The sequence below is a fragment of the Dreissena polymorpha genome, chromosome 2 (genome assembly GCF_020536995.1).
Source record: "Dreissena polymorpha isolate Duluth1 chromosome 2, UMN_Dpol_1.0, whole genome shotgun sequence".
In the NCBI taxonomy this organism is placed as follows: Eukaryota; Metazoa; Mollusca; class Bivalvia; order Myida; family Dreissenidae; genus Dreissena; species Dreissena polymorpha.
In genome coordinates this window covers 92,827,894-92,852,696 of record NC_068356.1, presented here as the reverse complement: position 1 = coordinate 92,852,696, position 24,803 = coordinate 92,827,894, and the positions used below count along the sequence as shown (strand labels likewise).

General features: G+C 37.3%; 2 protein-coding genes and 1 long non-coding RNA gene across 5 annotated transcripts in view; 2 read left to right on the top strand and 1 right to left on the bottom strand.

Moving 5' to 3' along the window:
- The window catches only part of LOC127868077 (uncharacterized), a 361,273-nt gene extending 336,778 nt beyond the window's left edge, over positions 1–24,495 (top strand). The window contains exon 4 of the transcript XR_008043873.1: positions 24,427–24,495. The gene's annotated coding sequence lies outside the window, so the exon portion shown is untranslated. The remainder of the gene's footprint in view (positions 1–24,426) is intronic.
- Positions 11,692–23,051, top strand: LOC127868070 (uncharacterized). Of its 3 annotated transcripts, none has more exons than XR_008043867.1 (7): positions 11,692–11,809; positions 13,928–14,225; positions 14,358–14,429; positions 15,026–15,886; positions 16,630–16,761; positions 17,034–17,336; positions 18,701–23,051. XR_008043867.1 is itself a non-coding variant. In XM_052409672.1 (6 exons), the coding sequence occupies exons 1-6, from the start codon at positions 11,798–11,800 to the stop codon at positions 17,096–17,098; spliced, it is 1,440 nt and encodes a 479-aa protein (XP_052265632.1). In that variant the 5' UTR covers positions 11,692–11,797; the 3' UTR covers positions 17,099–23,051. The 3 variants fall into 3 exon arrangements, 1 of the variants encoding a protein (XP_052265632.1); XR_008043866.1 differs by having other exon boundaries at positions 17,691–23,051; XM_052409672.1 differs by having other exon boundaries at positions 17,034–23,051.
- Positions 22,651–23,747, bottom strand: LOC127868086 (uncharacterized). The gene is made up of 2 exons (XR_008043881.1): positions 23,465–23,747; positions 22,651–22,875 (listed from the first exon to the last, which is right to left on the bottom strand). It is a non-coding gene; the product is annotated as an uncharacterized LOC127868086 (long non-coding RNA).
- Positions 24,496–24,803: the final 308 nt, after the last annotated feature.

Here is a 24,803-nt window from a genome sequence, read left to right as displayed (position 1 = left end):
ATAATTTGGAAATTTACTGCAACATTATTGTAATGAGACAGTTATATGCAAGTGTTCCAGACAGTTTTTTGTCAAATGGTTGCTAATTTGGCGCAGATATTTTTCATCTTTCAAACGATTCTGCCAATATTGGTCAGTGTGTCATCTATAAGCACTGATCAAGAGTGGTTTTGCTGCCTGTAAAATTCTGATAGATGTTTCGATGGGGTTTTTCTCATAACTTAATGTAAACAATGTCTGAAAATATAAAAAGCAACATTTTTCTATTAAAGCCCTATCTATGTTTTGCTGCAATCTTGCTACTTTTTCACTGTGCCATGTAGAACAATAGTGAATGTAGAACCAGTCTTCTTAACAACGAATTAATTATAACTTACCAGTTATTAATTTGTAGGAAAGATCTAAAGTGTTGTTTTTTTCAAATATTAAAATATTGTTCAACACAAAAGGTGCCACTTGGTGGTTTGTTCTTTTCTGGTGCCTCATATTTTTCTCACAAACATTTCGTTTTTTGCATTCATTGATTTCATTGTGCACATCTGGCAATTTGTTGGATGAAACTTTGGAAACAAGGAATGTGCTCCTTTGTGAGGAAAATAATTGGTTAATTCCTACAGCTATTTTGTACTGCTATTCTTTCAAATAATGTGTCGTTTTTTCCAAAGTATTGTTGTTGACATTAATATTAAAATAAATGTTAATTACTTTTTAGTTGTCATAATATGTCATTGATTTTTCTAGAAAATCATAACTCTGAAAATTAGTTTTTGATGTGCCATTTTTAGCTCATCTATTTAAAAAAAAGAGCTATTGTTGTCATCACCTTGGCGTCGGCGTCCGGCTAAGTTTTGCGTTTAGGTCCACTTTTCTCATAAAGTATCAATGCTATTGCATTCAAACTTGGTACACTTACTTACTATCATGAGGGGACTGGGCAGGCAAAGTTGGATAACTCTGGCTTGCATTTTGACAGAATAATGTGCCCTTTTTATATTTAGAAAATTGAAAATTTTGGTTAAGTTTTGTGTTTAGGTCCATTTTATTCCTTAAGTATCAAAGCTATTGCTTTCATACTTGCAACACTTTCTAACTACCATAAGGGGACTGTGCAGGCAAAGTTATGTAACATTTTGACAGAATTGTGTGCCCTTTTTATACTTAGAAAATTGAAAATTTGGTTTAGTTTTGTGTTTAGGTCCACTTTTTTCCTAAAGTATCAAAGCTATTGCTTTCATACTTGCAATACTTATTAACTATCGTAAGGGGACTGTGCAGGCAAAGTTATGTAACTCTGACTGGCATTTTGACGGAATTATGGGCCCTTTATACTTGAAAATTTGGTCAAGTTTTGTGTTTTGGTCCACTTTACCCCTAAAGTATCATAGATATTGCTTTCATTCTTAGAACACTCGCAAACTATCATAAAGGGACAGTAAAGGACAAGTTGCATAACTCTGGTTGTCATTTTTTGGGATTTATGGCCCTTTTTTGACTTAGTAACTTTGAATATATGGTTACATTTTGTGTTTCGATCCACTTTACTTCTAAAGTATCAAGGCTATTGCTTTCAAACTTCAAATACTTTCATGCTATCATGAGGGTACTGTACCTGGCAAGTTGAATTTTACCTTGACCTTTGAATAACCTTGACTCTCAAGGTCAAATTATTAAATTTTGTTAAAATTGCCATAACTTCTTTATTTATGATTAGATTTGATTGATACTTTGACAAGACAACTCTTACCTGACATACCACAATAGACTCAACCCAAACCATGCCCCCCCCCCCCGAATACCCCCTCAATCCCCCCCCACCCCCAATTTTTTTTTTAAAGATCATCTTATAAATGACAACCACACCCTAACACTATACCCCCCACACACACACCCCAAACAAATATTTTTTATTCCACTGGTTGGGTGGCACATAGCAGTTGAACTGTCCCTCAGTATGTCAGTCAGTCTGTCCGTCCGTCAGAAAAAATCTTTGACATTGGCCATAACTTTTTCACTTTTGAAGATAGCAACTTGATATTTGGCATGCATGTGTATCTCATGGAGCTGCACATTTTAAGTGGTGAAAAGTCAAGGTCAAGGTAATCCTTCAAGGTCAAATGTCAAATTTATGGCGTCTGTCCATCCGAAAACTTTAAACTAGGCCATAACTTTTTCAATATTGAAGATAGCAACTTGATATTTGGCATGCATGTTTATCTCATGGAGCTGAACATTTTGAGTGGTGAAAGGTCAAGGTCAAATGTCAAATATATGGTGTCTGTCCGTCCGAAAACTTTAACATTGGCCATAACTTTTTTTAAATTGAAGATAGCAACTTGATATTTGGCATGCATGTGTATCTCATGAAGCTGCACATTTTGAGTGGTGGAAGTTCAAGGTCAAGGTCATCCTTCAAGGTCAAAAAAAAATAAAAAAAAATTTAAGCGGCATTCTCATGAAGCTGCACATTTTGAGTGGTGGATGTTCAAGGTCAAGGTCATCCTTCAAGGTCAAGGTTATTCTTCAAGGTCAAAGGTCAATTTTATTTTTTCAAAGCGGCGGTCTCATGAAGCTGCACATTTTGAGTGGTGGAAGTTCAAGGTCAAGGTCATTCTTCAATGTCATGGTCATCCATCAAGGTCAAAGGTAAAAAAAATAAATTTCAAAGCCGCGTTATCATGAAGCTGCACATTTTGAGTGGTGGAAGTTCAAGGTCAAGGTCATACTTCAAGGTAACAAAAAATATATAAAAATTTCAAAGTGGCGTTTTCATGAAGCTGCACATTTTGAGTGGTGGAAGTTCAAGGTCACAGTCATCCTTAAAGGTCAAGGTCATACTTCAAGGTCAAAGGTAAAAAAAATACAAAATTTCAAAGCGGCGTTTTTATAAAGCTGCACATTTTGAGTGGTGGAAGTTCAAGGTCATTCTTCAAGGTCAAGGTCATCCTTCAAGGTCAAAGGTAAAAAAATAATAATAGCTGCACATTTTGAGTGGTGGAAGTTCCAGGTGAAGATCATCCTTTAAGGTCAAGGTCATCCTTCAAGGTCAAAGGTCAAAAAATTATATTTCAAAGTGGCGTTCTCATAAAGCTGCGCATTTTGAGTGGTGGAAGGTCAAGGTCATCCTTCAAGGTCAAAGGTAAAAAAACAAAAAAACAAAATTTTCAAAGTGGCGCAATAGGGGGCATTGTGTTTCTGATGAACACATGTTTTTTTCAAACTTGGTTAAAAAACAAATATTTATTATTATTATTATATTTTTGAAATACCGTTCAACCATCCCACCCAAGAATCCCCCCCCCCCCCCCCATAAAAAAAAAAATTTTTTTTTTGCATTTTTTTTTGCATTTTTGGAAGATAATGTAATTAATGACCACACCCCCACACTATACACCCCTCTCCACTCCACCCCTCCCTCCTTTGTGATTGAAATTGAGAAAGGTCCCTACACCTTTAAAAAGAAAAATAGATGAGCGGTCTGCACCCGCAAGGCGGTGCTCTTGTTTAAATTTAGTTTTATTAATATCTCTAGCAATTCATTAGGAAAGAAAAAATGTACATTAATAATTTATCAGCTGTAGTGCTCAGCAGTAGTTAAACATTTTATGAAAACAATTACTTTAATTACTTTATGCCTACAGTAAAACTGAATCAAATCTGAAGTAGTCTGTTTTGACAAGTGCAAATAATAATGATGGTTACATTCTCGGTTTTGTTCCTAAGTCTTGATAAAGCAAATGAAATATTATGTCTCTATTCAGTCAAATAGTATGATAAATTCTCATTTGCATCATCATGTACTTATACTTTTTTTCTTCTGTAAAGTTGATGTCTACAAAATTGAACTTATTTAAAAATCTCAGTATGTTTTTAAATAGTAAAAATGTTTTATGAAGTTTTAATCCCATGGGCAGTTGATAAATGATTTTATACTGAAATTTCTATCAATCATTTTCTTGTAAGTGAATTATTAATTTAATTGTGCAAGTAGTGAAAGATAGTTGATTTGAGCACACTGTAATGATCAAAAGTGGAAATAATGTTGTGACAAAGGCTTATGAAACAAACTGTTATTATTATTAGACTTTTGAAGCAGACAACAAAAAAAGCACTTTTGTAGTTTATATTTGTGATAGTTATAATGGTTTAGTTGTGCGTAACCCTTACACTGTGCCAAGTAGCATTTCAGTAGATTGTTATATTTTTTGCAAATAATTTATTGTTTGTGCCAATAATCACGTGTTGATATATTAAGGTAACAAATTAGGTTATGGGTCCATGTGTATAGTTTATACATTTATATTATGTGCCCTGCTCTGTGAAAAGAGGGCTTATCAGGGACGACACTTTCAGCTTTTATGATATTTTTTGTTTAAAGAAATTCTCGTCGTAGCAAGATCCAGTTTAGGCGTAAAGTGTCGTCCCTGATTAGCCTTTGTTGACTGTATAGGCTAATCTGGGAGGACACTTTAGGCATATGCATTAAACCCCCTTTTCACAGAGCATGGCTCACAGTATAAATTAAATGGAACTTACTGTTGATGTATGGTATTTTATTTAGGTGAATGTGGTTATGTTGTTCTATAGCTCTTTTCTGTGTCTCATTCTTTTTCTTTCTATTGTAATATGCATTATTTATGAAATATTTGATAGTTTCAGATGTGCATAGAGACGTTTTCATGAAACTCAAGATATGTCTGTAAAACAAGTAGGCAAACAAGAGAAAAATCAAAATGCAGTGCTATTTGTTTAAAGGAATGTGCATTTTTTTTCAACTTCCAACATAAATGTTTATTATCAATGAGAAATCGACTTTAAAAAACAACAACATTAATATGTTAACTATGAGCGTAAACTTTTGGGGAAACAAATGACTAGAAGCTTGTATCTATTAAGAATTAAATGTGTGATTAAAGACTAGCCAGCTATTAATTTAATATATTTCAGATCCTATTTATTATTTATATAATTAATTTTTTACACCTACAATCTGTGCGGATATTTTTCCAAAAACATTGTACATTAAAAAAAGAGAAAAAACTGCACTAAAGATATTTAGAAATGTATGTAAGCATAGATTTTGTTGTTTCATGTGATACAAAATTAATGCATCATGCTTGTTTGTATTATTTATTGGCATTTTGTCTCGAACCACAAATACCTGCTATCTATGTTAGTTTATTATTTGCTACTGAATTTTACAAAACATTAACATCAACATTATTATTGGAACTACATGTACATGTAGCTACATTTTAGTAATCGAAAATGCAGTTTTTTTTGTGCCATTATTCAAGTAAACAAAGATAGGCAAATATATTCTATACAAAATACAATGATTTCCTTAAAAACATATCCAGAATATTTTTCTTTTATTTGAGTATAATGTGCTCATGGTGGTGCAATTGATCTTTTTTGATGACCTTTTCTCGTTTGTGTGTTATTTGTTTTATCTTGTGAACTTCTTTAAGGTCATATAACTTTTCCAATTGTAATAAAACATTTAAGCATTTGTTTGAAACTAGTTCATGTGTTACCAAAATCTAGTTAATAAGGTCATGTAGAGAAATAATATTGTATACAACATGAAACTATGTCAACTTGTTCACAACATGAAACTAGGTCAACTTGTTCACCACATGAAACTAGGTCAACTTGTAATCAACATGAAACAAGGTCAACATATTTGTCAGAATGGTATAATAACAAATTTAGAAATGGTTATAATGCATGGATGCCAAGTTATTTACTACCATATCAATAGACTTTCCAAATGCTTATAAAACACATTAAGATCATCTACCTGGCCAAGTCTTGGTCATAAGGTCATGTTGAGGAAAACCTTGTTAACTAGGTCAACAAGTACTTTGAGAAATTTTTAGTTTAAAGTGTACTGCACCTGAATAATGGAAAACTATATTAGCATCATCAGGAAAACTACCATAAGAATTGCTATGTAAATAAATGTACCAAATCAACATCAACCTGCTTTATTTTTGTGTGTTATTTTCAGTAGAGATTTGCTTATCATTGAGCTTATTAAAGATTGTAATGCTCTCAGATATTCAACTATCATTTATGTTATTTGTCATGGGCCCACATTTCTCATTTATTGCATGCAACGTGTTAGGCAGTATTTGAAGCTTATTATGCTCCCCCAAAATTTATTTTGGGGGGAAGCATATAGTCGCCGCTTCGTCTGTCCATCCCTGGTTCCGTGTGTCCATCTGTGCACAATTTTTGTCCGAGCTATTTCTCAGAAACTAATGACCGGAATTCAATGAAACTTTATGGGAAGCTTCACTACCAAGAGGAGATGTGCATGTTATCAGCGGGTTCTGGTCGGATGATTTTTCACAGAGTTATGGCCCTTTGAAATTTTCCATTAACTGTACATATAGTGCATTTCTTGTCCGGGCTATTTCTCAGCATCTAATGACCGGAATTCAATGAAACTTTATGGGAAGCTTCACTACCAAGAGGAGATGTGCATATTATCAGCGGGTTCTGGTCGGATGGTTTTTCACAGAGTTATGGCCCTTTGAAATTTTCCATTAACTGTACATATTGTGCAATTCTTGTCCAGGCTATTTCTCAGCAACTAATGACCGGATTTCAATGAAACTTTATAGGAAGCTTCACTACCAAGAGGAGATGTGCATATTATCAGCCGGTTCTTGTCGGATGATTTTTCACAGAGTTATGGCCCTTTGAAATTTTCCATTTTACATGTAGTGCAATTCTTGTCCGGGCTATTTCTGAGCAACTAATGACTGGAATTCAATGAAACTTTATGGGAAGCTTCGATACCAAGAGGAGATGTGCATTTTATCAGCCGTTTCTAGTCGGATGATTTTTCACAGTGTAATGGCCATTTGAAAATTTCCTTTGTACATATAGTGCAATTCTTGTCCAAGCTATTTCTTAGCAACTTATTACAGGAATTCAATGAAACTTTATGGGAAGCTTCACTACCAACAGGAGATGTGCATATTATCAGCCGGTTATGGTCGGATGATTTTTCACAGAGTTATGGCCCTTTGAAATTTTCTATAAACTGTACATATAGTGCAATTCTTGTCCGGGCTATTTCGCCCCAACTATTGACTGGAATTCAATGAAGCTTTATGGAAAGTTTAACTACCTTAAGGAGATGCGCTTGTTATTTGTGGGTTCTGGTAAGTTGATTTATTTAGAGAATTATGGCCCTTTTAAATTTTTAAGTTGCTAAACCATCCATCGTATTATTTTGTCCAAAGTTTCTCCCTCAAGACGTTTCCTTTTATCTGAATATATTGTGCAATATTGTGACCAAAAAAACCTTTGGGGAGCATCACCCGTCTCAGACGGTTTCTTGTTTTGATTTTAGCAGTGGTTAAATTCATTTGTTTTAGCAACTCTGGCGAAATAGCATTTAGATATATTGGTTATTACATAGTAATAAAAGTGTCAAGTTAATTCATATTTGCTTTTGGTTCTTGTTTGCTTGTTGTTGCCATGCTTTTAGTGCAACATTTTGCATTGATTTTGGCATTGTATTATTTGGTCTTGCTCTGGGAAAATGAGGCTTAAAGGCTCTATAAAGGTGAAGATCTGTAATTATTTACCCATTTTTAAATATTATTTTCATATTTTATTTATAAAGGTTATCAAAAAACAATATATATATGCTATTGGACATTACAATAAAAAAATGAGCAATACAACTTGTTTTGAGTTCAAAATAAAGTGTCCTCCAAGTCAATTGTGTTTACAAACAAACCGTTTTTTACATCGCTGTTTACTCGGGAAAGAGAAAATAAAAAGTGACCCAGGTCACCAAAAATATATCGATGATTTTGAACGTTTTCCGGTATTACTTACAAGGTAGGTCTCTTCTAAATGGTTAAAACGTTTGTAGTGAACTAATAAGTGACTTTCTGCTGGTAAAAAGTTGTTTAAAATAGAATTAAAATTGAATTTTCTTTCGGCTATTTTTAGCATATGTCACCGCTCTGAGGCTACACATCACGTTAGTTGCAAACATGTAAACATTTCTTCCAATTATGAAACGGGTATATCTTCCATAATTCTTGGCAACGTTGTACCTAAGCTGTGTTATCAGCAGTTTTTATGCAAGAGTAACTGAAATCCGGTAAAAATTTGACCAGTTGATATGCATAATAATTGGATTTGTCACCTTTATAGAGCCTTTAATGAATGTGTGTAAAGTGTTGTCCCAGGATAGCCTGTGAAGTTCACACAGGCTAATCAGGGATAACATGTCATAGTGTTTTTCTTTAAATAAATGACTTAAATGAAATTCCAGATTAGGCAGAATGTGTTTTCCCTGATTATAAACTTAAGGCTCAACAGGTTCCTCTTTGTGAAAGGCTACTAGAAAACCTTCAGCCTGCGCCACTTCAAAATATCCAGAATATAGAACTGTGTTTAACAAGGAACAGTTATGTGAAAACAATTTATAAACATTTTGGGCAAAATATTTGTTCAACAGAGTTTCTTTACCACGTTCCTTGTTACGCTTGAAAAAGTAATTGGTTTGAACAATTTCATCAATATTTATAAGCCTATGTAGTTTTGGATAGATAGCATTAGGCATTTGTAAAATGGTAAGATAGCAATAAGTTTTTGCTTTATTTATCAATGCAAATTAAACAAATCACTACTTACATTTTAAAAATATTCGCGAAAAGAATAAACAGAAATATAATCCAAACTTCAACGTTGTTTGGCTTCCAACATGCATTAGGTTTACATTTCTTCAGCTTTGAAAGCTCAAGCATTTTGCTTTTATGACAATGTTCCTGTTTCTGCGTCTGTGCAAGTTTCCTGTGTCAACTTTGCAGTGTATGGATGGATTTTTGTAATAATCTGCCACAACTGTCTACAAGCATAAGCGGAAATGTCACTTGTGAAATCTTCAAGGTCAATGTCACAAACAGAGGTCAAATTTAGCCATAAAATAATTTTACAATTCCTGTGGATTCTGAAATAGTGTAGCACATATGTATTCATCATACCATGACACTTCGCATTTAACGTCTGTTTCCCTACCTGAAGGTCAAGGTCAGACTAAAAGGCCTGAAAATGTGAGTCTTAGCCATAACTTTGCCTTATGTTGATGGATTTAAAATAACTCAGCATACATTCTAGTCATCATAAGTGTATGTCAAAAGCAGTAATTGGAATCTCACCACCTAACAAATAAACCAAAAGTGGTCTATCTTACCAACTAGTGTCGAATGACGATGTCAGAGCTGGCTCGACATTTGCCTCAGCTTCGAGTCAAGTGCCGAATGATGATGTCAGAGCTGGCTTGTTATTCGCCCCAGCTCCATATTCGGTACTAGTGTCGAATGACGATGTCAGAGCTGGCTCGACATTTGCCCAGCTCGATATTCGGGACTAGTGTCGAATGTCGATGTCAGAGCTGGCTGGACATTCGTCCCAGCTCGATATTCGGGACTAGTGTCGATGTCAGAGCTGGCTCGACACTCGCCCTAGCTCGATATTCGGGACTTATGCCGTAGGACGATGTCAGAGCTGGCTCAACATTCGACCGAGCTCGATATTCGGAACTAGTGCCGAATATCGATGTCAGAGCTGGCTCCACATTCGTCCCAAATATTCGGGACTACCGGGTATTTTCGAATGTCGTCAGCGCTGGCTCGATATTTGGGACTAGTGCCGAATGTTGATGTCAGAGCTGGCTCGACATTTGCAACAGCTCTATAATCTGCACTAGTGTCGATGTCAGAGCTGGCTCGACATTCGCCCCAGATCGTTATTCGGGACTAGTGCCGAATGTCAATGTCAGAGCTGGCTCGACATTGGCTTCAGCTCGATATTCGGGAAAGTGCAGAATGTCCATGTCAGAGCTTGCTCGATATTCGTCCAAACTAGATATTTGAGACTAGTGCCGAATGTGGTTGTCACAGCTGGCTCGACATTCGCCCCAACTCCATATTATGCACTGGTGCCGAATGTCGATGTCAGAACTGGCTCGATACTTGTCCCAGCCCAGTATTCGGGTCTAGTGCCGAATGTCGATGTCAGAGCTGGCTCGACATTTGCCCCAGCTTGATATTTGGGACTAGTGCCGAATGGCGATGTCAGAGCTAGCTTGATATTCGTCCCAGCTCGATATTCGGGACTGGTGTCGAATGTCGATGTCAGAGCTGGCTCGACATTCGCCCCAGCTCGATATTCGGGACTAGTGCCAAATGTCGATTTCAGAGCTTGCTCGACTTTTGCCCCAGATCGATATTCGGGACTAGTGCCGAATGTCGATGTCAAAGCTTGCTCGCCATTCGCCCAAGCTCGATATTCGGGACTTGTGTCGAATGTCGATGTCAGAGCTGGCTCGTAATTCGCCTCAGCTCGATATTCGGTACTAGTGCCGAAGGTCGATGTCAGAGATGGCTCTACACTCGCCCCAGCTCGATATTCGGGACTAGTGTCGAATGTCGATGTCAGTTCTAGCTCGACATTCGCCCCAGCTCAATATTCGGGACTAGTGCCGAATGTTGATGTCAGAGCTGGCTCGACATTCGCCCCAGCTCTATATTTGGGACTAGTGTCGAATGTCGATGTCAGAGCTAGCTCGACATTCGCGCCAGCTCGAAATTCATGACTAGTGTCGAATTTCGATGTCAGAGCTAGCTCGATATTCGTCCCAAGTAGATATTCGGGACTAGTGCCGAATGTCGTTGTCAGAGCTGGCTCGATATTCGCCCCGCCTCGGTATTATTGACTCAGGAAAACAGAAAACTAAAAGAAAATTGATGTGGTGAAATTCTACCAAGCAGTATCAAGTGACCTTCAAACAAAGGTTCTCCTACATGATACAGTGGTGCGAGCAGTACAGTGCCATCATCCAGAAGTTCATGACCAGGTGAGCTCACAAACAATGATGCGCGAGCTATGCATGGCATTGCCAACTATCGATAATATGGAGGTCATAAAAGTCACAGATGAGTGAAAGATAATATGGTGGAATGTATGAAGAGATCCTCACTAGTTATTAATTAAACTATACATTTATATCAACGAGTGAATAAAACAAGTGACGAGCTTAACCTTTTTGTGCTCAGAATTTCAGGGTTTTTAAGTAAAATGTTTGATCAGAAAAATTATGTTGTTTCTTGCAACAAAGATTTGAATTTAAGGACAACTGCTCGCGATAATGAAGTAAGTTTTTCAACAATAAGTTGTTTGCTTTACTAGCTCGACCGAACCCATTTTTTGCTCACACAAAGCTTTTAGTGAGGTTGAGTTTTCGAACATTTTGCTTTTTCCTATCATATTCGTAAAAATAACTTTAAACATAATGAAATATGTGGTAAATTTCGACTTGGAAGAGGTCTGTCTCTTTATAACCTTATAGAAGTGGAAAACAACTTTTTTATTCTAAAAAAAGTTCCCTTACAAAACATTGGCCGACCTCATATATATTTGGAGATGACAAAGAAAAAATAATATTGGGCCTGATAGAATTTATATAATAATTATTTGTGGTTTCCGATGTAGTTTTCGGAAAATAATCTTCTTAGTTCCAGATATGAAATAAATTATTTTACTTTAAATTACTTTATTTTCAATAAATGACGCTTAGGCCGTTATTATTGTCCAATATAATACTTGCGTACGTGTAACGCAATTACAGCAAACGTCACTTACACTCTGACGTCATTTCACGTCGTTGCTAGTGCATTGAACAACACATACGCCAACTGCACAAATATGGGGAAGTCAGGATGTTTACCGCCCGGCAGCTGCCGGTGGCTCGTTTAAGAAGTCGATGAATGCCAGGGTAATGTCTTAAACAAATGTACTCGCTTTTTTGCTACCAGATTCGTTTTTTTTTGTGTTTAAGACTAATGGGTATAACCACCTTTTGCTGTTTCATTATACAAGGCCATGTTGTGTTCATATATTAAACTAATATCGAGAATACCAAGGGTTTGCTCGAAACTCTAGACTGTATGCATTGTAGTTTCACTAGTTTGTATTGAGTCTTGCAAAGGCTTGTGAATATCTTTATTTGTTTGAAAGCGCAAGATGGACTTGATAATGATCATTGATGGAATGTTTCAACGCAACTCAAAGTTGCATTACTGAACATTTGTATTTGTATTATGAATGTTATCATCGCTTTGTTGTCAGTTTTCCTTCATACACTGCTCGAAAAAGTTCATTTGCTTAAGTTTTTTGACTGAATGAATTAAACTGGGGAACCGGATGATGTGTGGACAATTGATTAACCCATTTATGCTTAGCGTCTAGAAAAAAGGCCTTGGCAATCAGTGTTGACCCAGATGAGACGCCGCATGATGCCGCGTCTCATCAGGGTCTGCGCTGTTTGCTCTGGATCTGGATCTGGATGGGTTCGTCGAAGAAACCAATTCTGGCTTTTACTCGACGATGGTGGAGTGCGCGATAGCTGCACTATTGCTGTTTTGATACACTGTCTTTGAAAATGTAAATTGTTGAAGAGTTCACAATGTCATCACTAAGTTTATTCCAGTCAATCACAGTTTTTACAAAAAATGAATTTTTAAAAAGAACAGTTTTTGATGGAATAGTTTCAAAACACTTGGAGTTATTGTTCACAAAGTTACACATAATGTTTTGATGAATATAGCCCTCGTATTGTTTAGCCCTTATAGTACGTTTAGGCCTTAGTGGCTTAAGGTATCGTTCAATGGAAATGACCGGTACGTGCCCTTCCACCACCTTGTACAGTAGTGTCAACCTTTGGGCGCGCTGTCTGTCTTGGAGTGGTGGGAGTTCCAGCTTTGAAGAATTTCGGTCACACAACCAGGCTGTCTGGAGCGATAGTCTCTGGTTATGAACCTTGCGGCTGATCGCTGGATACCCTCTAGGCGGTCAATGTATAATTGGTGAAAAGGGTTCCATACCACACTGGCATATTCTAGTTTGGAGCGGACTAGTGCTAGGAAGGCATTTTTGCGGCATTCTAGAGGGCAGTGACTGAGGTTTCTTCTTAGGAATCCAAGAGTGGAGTTAGCTCGCTTTGTTATGTTGGTTATATAAGTTTTCCATTCCAAGTCTTCTGCTAAAAGGAATTTCTGTAAGAAATTTTCTAAATATAGAAATAAATATACTAGACATCCCTACTTTTGGAAATAAATTAATCCAATTTAGAAGGATGGGAGAGTCCACTAGGCATAAATTAAACATTGTGAATTAATGCAATCAAACTGAAAATATGTAAAGCCATTGAGCACCAAAATTCTCCGATGCATGCTAGAAAATATTAGCTTTTAAGAAATGTACGCGATTTTTCTATGTACTCAAAATGCATCACATGCTGTCGCATGCATAGACACTATGTAATATTGTACCGATTTAATTGCTTTTGTTAAAAATAAGTGAACATAGCTCCGGGAAAAAGGTTTGAATGCATGTACGTAGTGTCGTACTAGAATAGCATGTGCAGTCCACACAGTCAGATCAGGGACGGTACGTACCGCTTTGATGGTATATTTCTTTTAAAGGAATTGCCTTCTTAGCAAAATCCAAATTTGGTGGAAAGTGACGTACCTGATTATCATGTGCGGACTGCATAGGCTATTCTAGAACGACACTCAATGCACATGCATTAGGCCCCGTTGCTCCAGAAAGAGGCCGAATGTTAATTAAGTGTATAAGAAGTTTATCACAATCAGTTTCTGCTTTCTTTTCCTAGTGTTTGCTTAATAAGGCTTTAGGTTTCACGAGAGTTTCTTTTGAGAAGTAGCGCTCGTAGTAGGCACTGCCCGATCGCGACCTGCCGTGTTTGGTTACATGTAACGATATTTAAACAAAACATGTGCGTTCCCGGGCTTCGATTTGATGTTCATTTATATTTTTTATTATAAACGATGTTTTAATGAATATGTACTTAAAATTAACAAAATGTTATCAGATTGCGAAATTCAAAAATGACTTCAAGCGGAAGTTTTTTCGTGACAACAAGCATCTGGGACAGCTGTGTGCCGACCAACTTCACAATGAGACTGGAACCCGAGATATGGAAATCACAAAACAGATGTCCAAGCCTGCAGCGGACAGTAATGTCCCTAAACAGAAGGTCGTCAAGAAATCAACTAACGGTTATCAACCCTCCTTGTATGCTGAAGAAGCAAGTCCCGAGATTCAACGGACTCAAGTTGTAAAGAATTCAAACGACAAAAACAACCGGAACTCTTTGCCAAATTGTCGCGGTAAGAATCGCTTTTTTAGAATTCTAAATAGATTTTGGATCGATAATATTAAGGCTTACTTCTTGCTATTTTTGGGGGGTTCACAACAGGTTTTGCATTATGACTTACATTATAAAAAATGCTTTCCTCTAGATTCAAGCCAGGTCACAATCAAAGACGTTTTTCACGACCCCACTCCAACCCGTTCCAAGGAAGAAGAACTAGGTATTAAAAATTCATAAATTATTTATTAATAAGCTAGTATTATTACTACTTTTATTATAATCATTGTTATTACTATTATAATTATCATAATAACAATAATGACGATAATAATAATAATAATAATAATAATAATAATAATAATAATAATAATAACAACAACAACAACAAAAATCGTCGTCGTCGTCGTCCTCATCATCATCATCATCATCATCATCATCATCATCATCATCATCATCATCATCACCATCACCATCATCATCATCATCACCATCATCATCATCATCATCATCATCATCATCATCATTATCATCATCATTATTTTAATTATTATTATTATTATTTTTATTTTGTGTTTTATTTTCATTATTATTGTTATTTATGTAATTGTTATAATTATTATTATTAGAAGAAGTAGTAGTTGTATTATTAGTATTATAATTAGTATTATTTTTATTATTATTGTCGTCCTCGTTGTTGTTGATGTTGTTGTTGGTGTTTAAAATAATCGACGATATCATCGATTGTATAATAAAATCAAAGGCATTATGTTTGTAATAACTTCTTGTATAATTGCACCGTTCTTCTGTTTCAATTAGATGAATTCGTGACTACAGTCATCCGCAACTCTGTGGCACATCTGATCAAGGAAGCCAGCGTTACGTACCTAATGAAAGAGTCAGCGGAGAACTTGCTGAAGAGAAACGACAGCGATGTGGAAACAACCGGCAAACACGTTATCAAGGATACCGACACCACCAACCAACACGTTGTCATTGAAACCGACATCACCAACCAACACGTTGTCATTGATACCGACACCACCAACGAATGCGTGATCATTGCTACCGAAACCACCAACGAACGCGTTGTCATTGATACCGACACCACCAACAAATGCGTAATCATTGTTACCGACACCACCAACGAACATGTTGTCATTGATACCGACACCACCAATGAAAAGGTTGTCATTGATACCGACACAACCAAGGAACAGGTTGTCATTTATACCGACACTACCAATGAGCGCGTGGTCATTGATACCGACACCACCAACGAACACGTGGTCATTGATACCGACACCAACAACGAATGCGTGATCATTGATACCGACAACACCAACGAACAGGTTGTGATTGAAACCGACACCACCAACGAACGCGTGGTCGTTGATACCGACAACACCAACGAACGCGTTGTTATTGATACCGACACCGCCAACGAACACGTGGTAATTGATACCGACACCACCCACGAACGCGTTGTCATTGACACAGACAACACCAACGAACGAGTTGTCATTGTTACCGACATCATCAAAGAATCCAACGCCATTAACGTCATCAAGGCGTCATCCGAGATCGTCCTGAAGGAACAGGGCGACAATTTCGACATCGGCTACGAACAGGTTGTCAAGGAAATCGACAACGTTTCCGTATCTTCAAGCGTGTTAAGCGGTAAGATTTTTTGGCATAATTATGCGATGAAACTATTGATGGTAAACATACTGTTGTGTTGCTTTAAACGAATGAAACATTTTACTTAAAAATAACAAACTGGACATTAGTTCCTCGTATCTTTCCTGCCAAGGCAAATACAATTGACAAAAAAATTACTTTTATTTCTACATATAACTAGTATTTTTCCACCTTTTTTTTTAACTTATATCAGAAATATGCATAAATGAATGTCATTTTTATAGATGTGCTTGATCACATCGGAGTTCAGGCCCATGCACAGAAACCTATCAGCTCTTTGTACAACTTGGAGCACTAGCACTAGCACTTGGAGCTCCGTGTCTTAGAAAGGAGCCTCGGTTTGTAAAAACTAGGCTTAATGCGAGTACGTGAAGTGTTGTCCCAGTTTAGCCTGTGTGTACTGCACTAGCTTATCTGGGAGGTAACTCTCGCCTGAACTGGATTGTAGCTAAGAATATACTTATTTGAACGAAAATTTTTATAAAAGCGAAACGCGTCGTCCCTCATTTGTCGATGCGTAATGCACTGGCAAAACCGGAACGACATTTAACGCAAATGCATTAAGCCCAGTTTTCGAAGAACGCGGCTCGGAAGGATCTAGAGACCAATAAGTGGGGATCGCATCTACGATTACACGGTCGGGAGGTGTACACCATATCCACTTTACCATGTGAAACTGCATCGACTTAAAAATGTTGACATTGTTTTGCACCAATTTTCAGCTTTTGCCGAGAGCGCAGTGAAGGCTAGTCTGTTTGAGATGGATGTCGTCGACAACGTTAACCACTCGGCGATGGTCCCAACGTCCGCCGTCAAGGCTCGAAGATCACCGAGGACAGTGAAGGAATTCTTAGGTACGCGTGGTCCATTCGAAATGAGTAGTCATGTACAATTAATGCGTGAAACATTTGAAAAATAATAAAAACAATTATAAAGTACATTCGTTTTGCATCGGTTGCATTGCATTATTTTATATTTATAATGCGCGATATGTTTAAATTGTGTAGTATAATGTGCTTTTTATTTTAAACTAAAAATATACATGTACTATTATGATCGCTTGGGCGTGTAAATCCGAATATATTTAACGATGGTCTGTATTAATGTGGCCGTTAATGTATTTCAGAGATGATTGGAGTACCTGATGGCCGGGACAGCTCCAGCCTTCACCTTCCCGACGTCGACATTTAAACATTTAAATTAAGCCCCAGTCTCATATAAGCACGGTTGGCTACGGCAGTTCCGGATCAAGATCCGGGACGATCCGTGGACTGGTTGGTTTCTAAGCATAAAAGGTTTTACCAAGATAATAACGTCGGTGACAACACGGCACCTAACCGGCCACACGTACAAACGCGGACATACCCGGCAGCATTACGCAAACAACACGGAACACTCAGAACTACACGGCAGAGACACTTACCATCAGGTTGGTTTTCGGTGAATCCATTATTTTACAATCAGATCTCGAAACAGTATCCTCGAAACTTTTCATTTTTATGTGACTCTTAATTGCATAATATTTTCAGTTTGTTATTATCACACAGCATAAAATCGTGCACATATAGGTATCATCTCATGTCTTAAATTTTGGACACGGGCCCGGCTTCTAAGCTGAAGTAGGCCCGACGATATTCGCGTTGGTTATTTGTTTCCGTTTTGATTGCGTTTAAAGATATTCGAAAACACATCTATGAGCGTGTTTTCGTTTTGTCATTGTCCAGGTTTGATGTTGTGATAATTGTCCAACTCGTCAACAGCACTCGCATTTTTATTGCCATAGCGAAGTGAAGATTCAGGATCAGGAAAACAGGCATACCATTCCATTGATGATGGTTTTCTGCTCTTGAACACTTGAAAACCACGGGATGAATTATCGCTGCCTACTTCAACCCAAATGAATCTATAGCAGGTGTCGAACAAGGTCAAATGGATTATGGAAGGTTAACCCTTTTAGTTGTAGTGCACGGATCAATCACGCTGAGGACATTGTATGTCGATTTGCTTCCTGACCAAAACACACGCACAGTTGTGTAGCTGGTAAGGGTCGCCGAACTGCTTGGCGATGTTCTCCCAATCATGTTTTCAGGACAGCGAAGTAGTTTATCAACAAACTCTATCAGTATTACATCGCAGACCTGATGATAATCTTGGAGTTGGTGCAGTGTACGAAGCCATATGTTGTAGACGTATTTCATTGTTGTAAATATATTGAGTTCATAAATATATTTATTCTGAATGATATTGAAGTAAATTATTTTTTAAAGGAAACATTGCTCTTATTGTTCAATAGTTTGACAGAGTAGATTTTAACTGTAAATAGGATTAGTAGCGTTCTTTTGTAGTAGTTGATTAGTTTTCAGTATGTAGAGACTGGGTAGAAAGGTGAACTGTTTTAACTAACATTTTAATACGTTAATTGGCTTGTCAAGCATGAGTTTATTCACTCAACCACATCCGTGTGCATAAATGACTATTTCGAATGTCATTCTTTGCATATCATTCATGCTGTCAACCTGTATGTTTATGATATTAAATCATAAATATAATATATTTAGGTAAATATGCATTTTATACATCTTTTATATTCATGTCTGTCGGTTGTATTATTGTAATTATTTTGTTTTAATAGTTGTATTTGTGTATTAATTATGTTGGTATCTTACCGTCGGAACACATCATTTTATATATAATTGAAATGTATACTTATTATAAGAATGTCATTCTTTGCATATCATTCATGCTGTCAACCTGTATGTTTATGATATTAAATCATAAATATAATATATTTAGAAACCCAAACGTGTTGTTCGAAGAAAGAACCCTAAACGCCCATACGGCAACACTGGCGCCCATACGGCAACACTGGCGCCCAACAACGAGTCTTCGGCAACAACAGCGTTTGGAACAGAAAAACGGAAGTAGCGGACACGTTACTACGACGAAAATCCCTGAACAGACAGGAGCCTCAGACCGGTAGCGAGGAGGGGGAGAGTCCAGGAATTTAACACAGCGATTCCTTGGAAACCGGTTTTTGATTTTTCCCGGGGAGTAGGAGTCCACATTTTTGCGCGGCATCGAGCTCGAGCACCGATGTGAGTACAACTACGTATTTCTTGTGCACAAAACTTTGACGTCAAAACCGTTAAAACGTACGTACAGGATTTCACGTTCTGCTACGCAAGGAAGGATTCACGTTCAATCAGGACGGAGAGTGATGGACACTTAAATCGTTGTGGACATTGTGTATCGTGTCATTATTGTGTTTTGCTTGTATTTTGTAAGTGTTCCGACGGAGTTCGGTGAGTGTAAATATTTTTATAATTATTGTGCAATGTACATATATCTATTTATTGTAGTTTCATTGTCGTAAATGAATGATTTGAAATACCAATCAGTTGACTTACAAAAACAACAACAACATATATAGCTAATTTAAGTTTATGTGGTCATGCATTTTGCGAATTGGTCGAGATAAATGAAACGACCTTTTGTCAGCTCATTGGTAAATTAGTGTCATATGAAGTTATTTTAAGGAAATTATAGTTCCTTCACGAGCACAAAGTTTATTGCATGGCGAAGTTAAATCTACTCACCACTTACATGACGTTAAGTAGTAGATAGGTTTGAGTAACTAGATTTATTTAGAAGCAGTAGATTTTGCCCAAGGGTTATAATAAGTATCGAGAGGTTTCAATGCGTAAATTTGTTAATTTGTCATACTTTACGTATGGTTGAATTGAAAACGCTTTGTGCGTATTTTTAAAGAGAAAACTCTCTTTATAAATACCGAAAAATAATCACTGTTTCTTTAAAAAAAATTTAACTGCATTATGTAGTTTAATGCGTGTATATGCGACTGGCGTCTTACCGGTAAATGCACGTGCTCGCGATACCGTAGCGCAAGAAGAACGCTATTTCGGCAGTGTGGTAAACACGCGATAGTAAACCAGTTGCGGGTTCGAATCGAAATAAAATCGAACTTAGTAAACACCTGGTACAAAATAAAAGAGCTTTGATTAGATATTTGTGATAGTCAGGCTGTTGGCTTAAGATAAGCCAAAAGGGAGGTAATACAGGTGTGTTGAGATAACTGTTTCGGTACGTTTGTTGGAAAAAAAGGAAAACGGCGATGTGGGCATTAAAACCGTCCACCGGAATCATCTGCTGCCGTGTTCCTTCTTACCGATACAGGAAGTACAGCGTGTTTCGTCACCTGAAGTTTCCGACGAGTCCTCCACGGACGTGGATGAACGCACAGGGAAGACGAGTTCCGACAGCAATCAGTCGGAAGATGAAACAGATACACGACGCTCCAAACGGAAGAAAATACCACGGCGCCGCAGCCAACGTCAGACCCGTCGGCCGGCGTGGTTTACATCCGGGGAGTATAAATTGTGATAGGTGTTGTTATGTATTTGCAATAATGATTAAGTACAGTGACACCATACATTTAACATGTGTGGATTTGTATTGGAAAGATACACAGCTGTTAACATTCACTTCTGAGTATTTAAATACAAATTAGTGTATTATGTTTTTATTTGTCAAATTGTCATTGTTTTCAAATTGAAAATAAACAGTTGCAAACGAAAACGTTAATATTGTGGTTGTCATTATTTTTTAACAACGATGCTTTCATAGATATTTTGATCACGAGATTAATCAAACCTCGCTTTACAAGCGATGTTTGAATTTTAATAATGTCGAGGACGACATTTTCTTAGAGAGGGGAAATGTGTTGTAGACGTATTTCATTGTTGTAAATATATTGAGTTCATAAATATATTTATTCTGAATGATATTGAAGTAAATTATTTTTTAAAGGAAACATTGCTCTGATTGTTCAATAGTTTGACAGAGTAGATTTTAACTGTAAATAGGATTAGTAGCGTTCTTTTGTAGTAGTTGATTAGTTTTCAGTATGTAGAGACTGGGTAGAAAGGTGAACTGTTTTAACTAACATTTTAATACGTTAATTGGCTTGTCAAGCATGAGTTTATTCACTCAACCACATCCGTGTGCATGAATGACTATTTCGAATGTCATTCTTTGCATATCATTCATGCTGTCAACCTGTATGTTTATGATATTAAATCATAAATATAATATATTTAGGTAAATATGCATTTTATACATCTTTTATATTCATGTCTGTCGGTTGTATTATTGTAATTATTTTGTTTTAATAGTTGTATTTGTGTATTAATTATGTTGGTATCTTACCGTCGGAACACATCATTTTATATATAATTGAAATGTATACTTATTATAAGAATGTCATTCTTTGCATATCATTCATGCTGTCAACCTGTATGTTTATGATATTAAATCATAAATATAATATATTTAGAAACCCAAACGTGTTGTTCGAAGAAAGAACCCTAAACGCCCATACGGCAACACATACATCAGATAGTGGTTATTGTCCCCTAATACTAGGTACCGCAATGTTATTGCCAACTTAATTCCAACTGACAGATGCTTCTCTTGGTTGGCTGCTTTGGCTTGGATCGGTCTCAATTTCGTGTCAGAATCTCTTGGTATGTCTGATAGCCCACGGAGGAAACCAAAGAAGCCATTGACGTCTTTTGTATTCGGTTCCTTCATCAGCTGAGAGTATTGATTTAGGACTGTTGTTTTGGTAGGCCATTTTCTGACCTGGATGGTCAGAACATTGCTTGCCAGAAGTCCAGACCTTAGTCAATACGCTCCGTTGATGGACGAACATAAGGAAGACGCCAATGGCTTCTTTAATTTCCTGTGCATGGGCAATCAGACATACCAAAACATACTGATACGCATTGGAGACAGAATCAAGCTGAAGAAGTCCAAGCTACGAGAAGCATCTTTCAGTTGGAATTAAGTTGGCAATAACATTGCGGTACCTAGCATTTGGAGACACCACTCTCTGATGTATGGCTTCGCACACAACACCAACTCCAAGATCATCATCCGGTCTGCGATGCGATACTTAAAGAGTTTATTGATGAACTAATTCGCTGTCCCGAAAACATGAATGAGAGAACATCGCAAAGCAGTTCGGCGACCCTTAGCAGCTGCACAACTGTGCTTGTGCTCTGATCGGTTAGCACATCTGCAAACAGTGTCCTTAGCGTGATTGACCCTTGCACTACAACTACAATGGTTACCATTCTATAATTCATATGACCCTTGTCAATACCTGCTACATATTCATTTGGGTTGAAGTAGGCAGCAATAGATCAGCCTGTCATGCTCAAGTGTTCAACAACAGTGAACTGAAGGCAACCATCGACATAGGCGTGTTGTTTCTACATGATCCTCAATCTTTACCTAACGACGACGCATCAATGCCGTTCTACTTTTCAGCAGATGAAACTCTGTGTCCTGGCAGGACGACATGATGTGAACATTGTGATTGAACAAAATAGTCTATGAACATGTCATTTTATTGTAATTGTGGTGAACAATAATGTGCGGACTAATATTTTACGAAATTTAAGGAGGAAACATCATTTGATAATAGTATTTGACTATTATGCTCTGTGTGATAATAATAAAAATGAAAATGTTATGTCATATGTCATAAGTGTCATATCGATTTAAAACATTTCAATGTAAAAAGCAGCATTCAATATTAAGCGTTAGAGATCTGATTGCAGACTGATGGAATCATCGGAAATCAACTTTATTTTACACAAGTTATTATTCCGCCGGGGCAGACGTGATTGTTCCGTATCGCTGCCATTTTTGTCCGCGTCATTGTCGTAAAAGTCCGGGATGGTCCGTGAAGATTCTGTGTTTACCCGTGGCACTACGTGTCTATGCAGTGTTGGTCCTAAATAGAACGTACCTCTGCCGGGACAGTCAGTGTTGCCGCTGTGTTTGTTGGGTGAAGCTTCCTTCACCCAGTACGGTCTGGTCATTGTGGATCCGGTGTTGTCACCGGGTTGAACGTCTTTGGAAGACCGTAGACGCTTAAAAAGCTAAAAAAAAGTCAACGGATTTTATCGGATCAATAACCGGGCGATCAGGGACGATCTGGGACTGCCATAGTCATCTGTGTGTATTTGGGACAAGGCTTATATGGGCTTTACAAATTTATAAAAAAAAAAATTTTAATTAAACTTTTTGAATCTTAATTAATAAATAAATAAATGTTTTTCATTTTATTGTGTTTTCCAGTTCTAGATTGACATGAGAGCTATGTAACAACCCGATGTGCAATAAACCCATTTTGCAATAAATATATTGCAAAACGGGTTGGAGTGTCTTATTGCAATTTGATTTTACAACAACCAGTTTTGCATAAAACCCGTTTTGCAATAAAATCATCGCAAATTTATTTGCAATAATTTTATTGCACAACGGGTTGGAGTGTCTTATTGCAATGTGAAAATTGTATAATTAAAAGTTATACTATTAAGACCGCTTGATCTTACAAAAAACATTGCGTCTAAGAAAAAAATACTCATTTACAGCGCAAAACAAACGGACAAATACACCAGAGTGGGATACACACGTTTGACACAATATGATTTACTTTGTAGATGGGTCATAAACATTAGCAATTACCTTGGTAACAAGACGAGAATTATTTGATTCTTCCGTCGTGTGCTGGGTGGATCCCCTCGGCATAAATTAAGGCATGTGCATGGTGAAACCCAAATCGGCTAGTAGCGGACCAGCGTCGCGGAAACCTCTGTCCACCCGGCTAGTAGCGGACCAGCGTCGCGGAAACCTTTGTCCACCCGGCTAGTAGCGGACCAGCGTCGCGGAAACCTCTGTCCACCCGGCTAGTAGCGGACCAGCGTCGCGGAAACCTCTGTCCACCACGACAATATCACCGTCACGAATCCAGTTCGACAATACATATAATAGTTCATTAGCTCATCTATTTTTTGAAAAAAAATATGAGCTATTGTCATCACCTTGGCGCCGGCGTCGGCGTCCGGTTAAGTTTTGCGTTTAGGTCCACTTTTCTCAAAGTATCAATGCTATTGCATTCAAACTTGGTACACTTACTTACTATCATGAGGGGACTGGGCAGGCAAAGTAAGATAACTCTGGCGTGCATTTTGACAGAATTATGTGCCCTTTTTATACTAAGCTATTGCTTTCATACTTGCAACACTTATTAACTATCATAAAGGGACTTTGCAGGCAAAGTTATGTAACTCTGACTGGCATTTGGACGGAATTATGGGCCCTTTATACTTAGAAAATTAGTGTTTTGGTCCACTTTACCCTAAAAGTATCATAGATATTGCTTTCATACTTGGAACACTCGCAAACTATCATAAGGGTACAGTAAAAGGACAAGTTGCATAACTCTGGTTGTCATTTTTACGGAATTATGGACCTTCTTTGATTTAGTAACTTTGAATATATGGTTAAATTGTGTGTTTCGATCCACTTTACTTCTAAAGTATCAAGGCTATTGCTTTCAAACTTCAAATACGTTCATACTATCATGAGGTTACTGTACCTGGCAAGTTGAATTTTACCTTGACCTTTGAATGACCTTGACTCTCAAGGTCAAATTATTAAATTTTGCTAAAATTGCCATAACTTCTTTATTTATGATTAGATTTGATTGATACTTTTACAAAATTACTCTTACCTGACATACCACAACAGACTCCACCCAAACCATCCCCCGTGCCCCCCCCCCGAATCCTCCCCCCCCTATTTTTTTTAAAAGATCAAATCACAAATGACCACCACACCCTCACACTTTACCCCCCCCACCCCACCCCCCAATTTTTTTTTTGAAACGGTTAAAAGATTAAAAGACAAAAATATTTATTTTTATTATTTTATTTTTGAAATATCGTCCAACCATCGCACCCAAGAATCACCTCCCCCCACCCACCCACCCCCCACCCCCGAAATTTTATATATATTTGTTTTG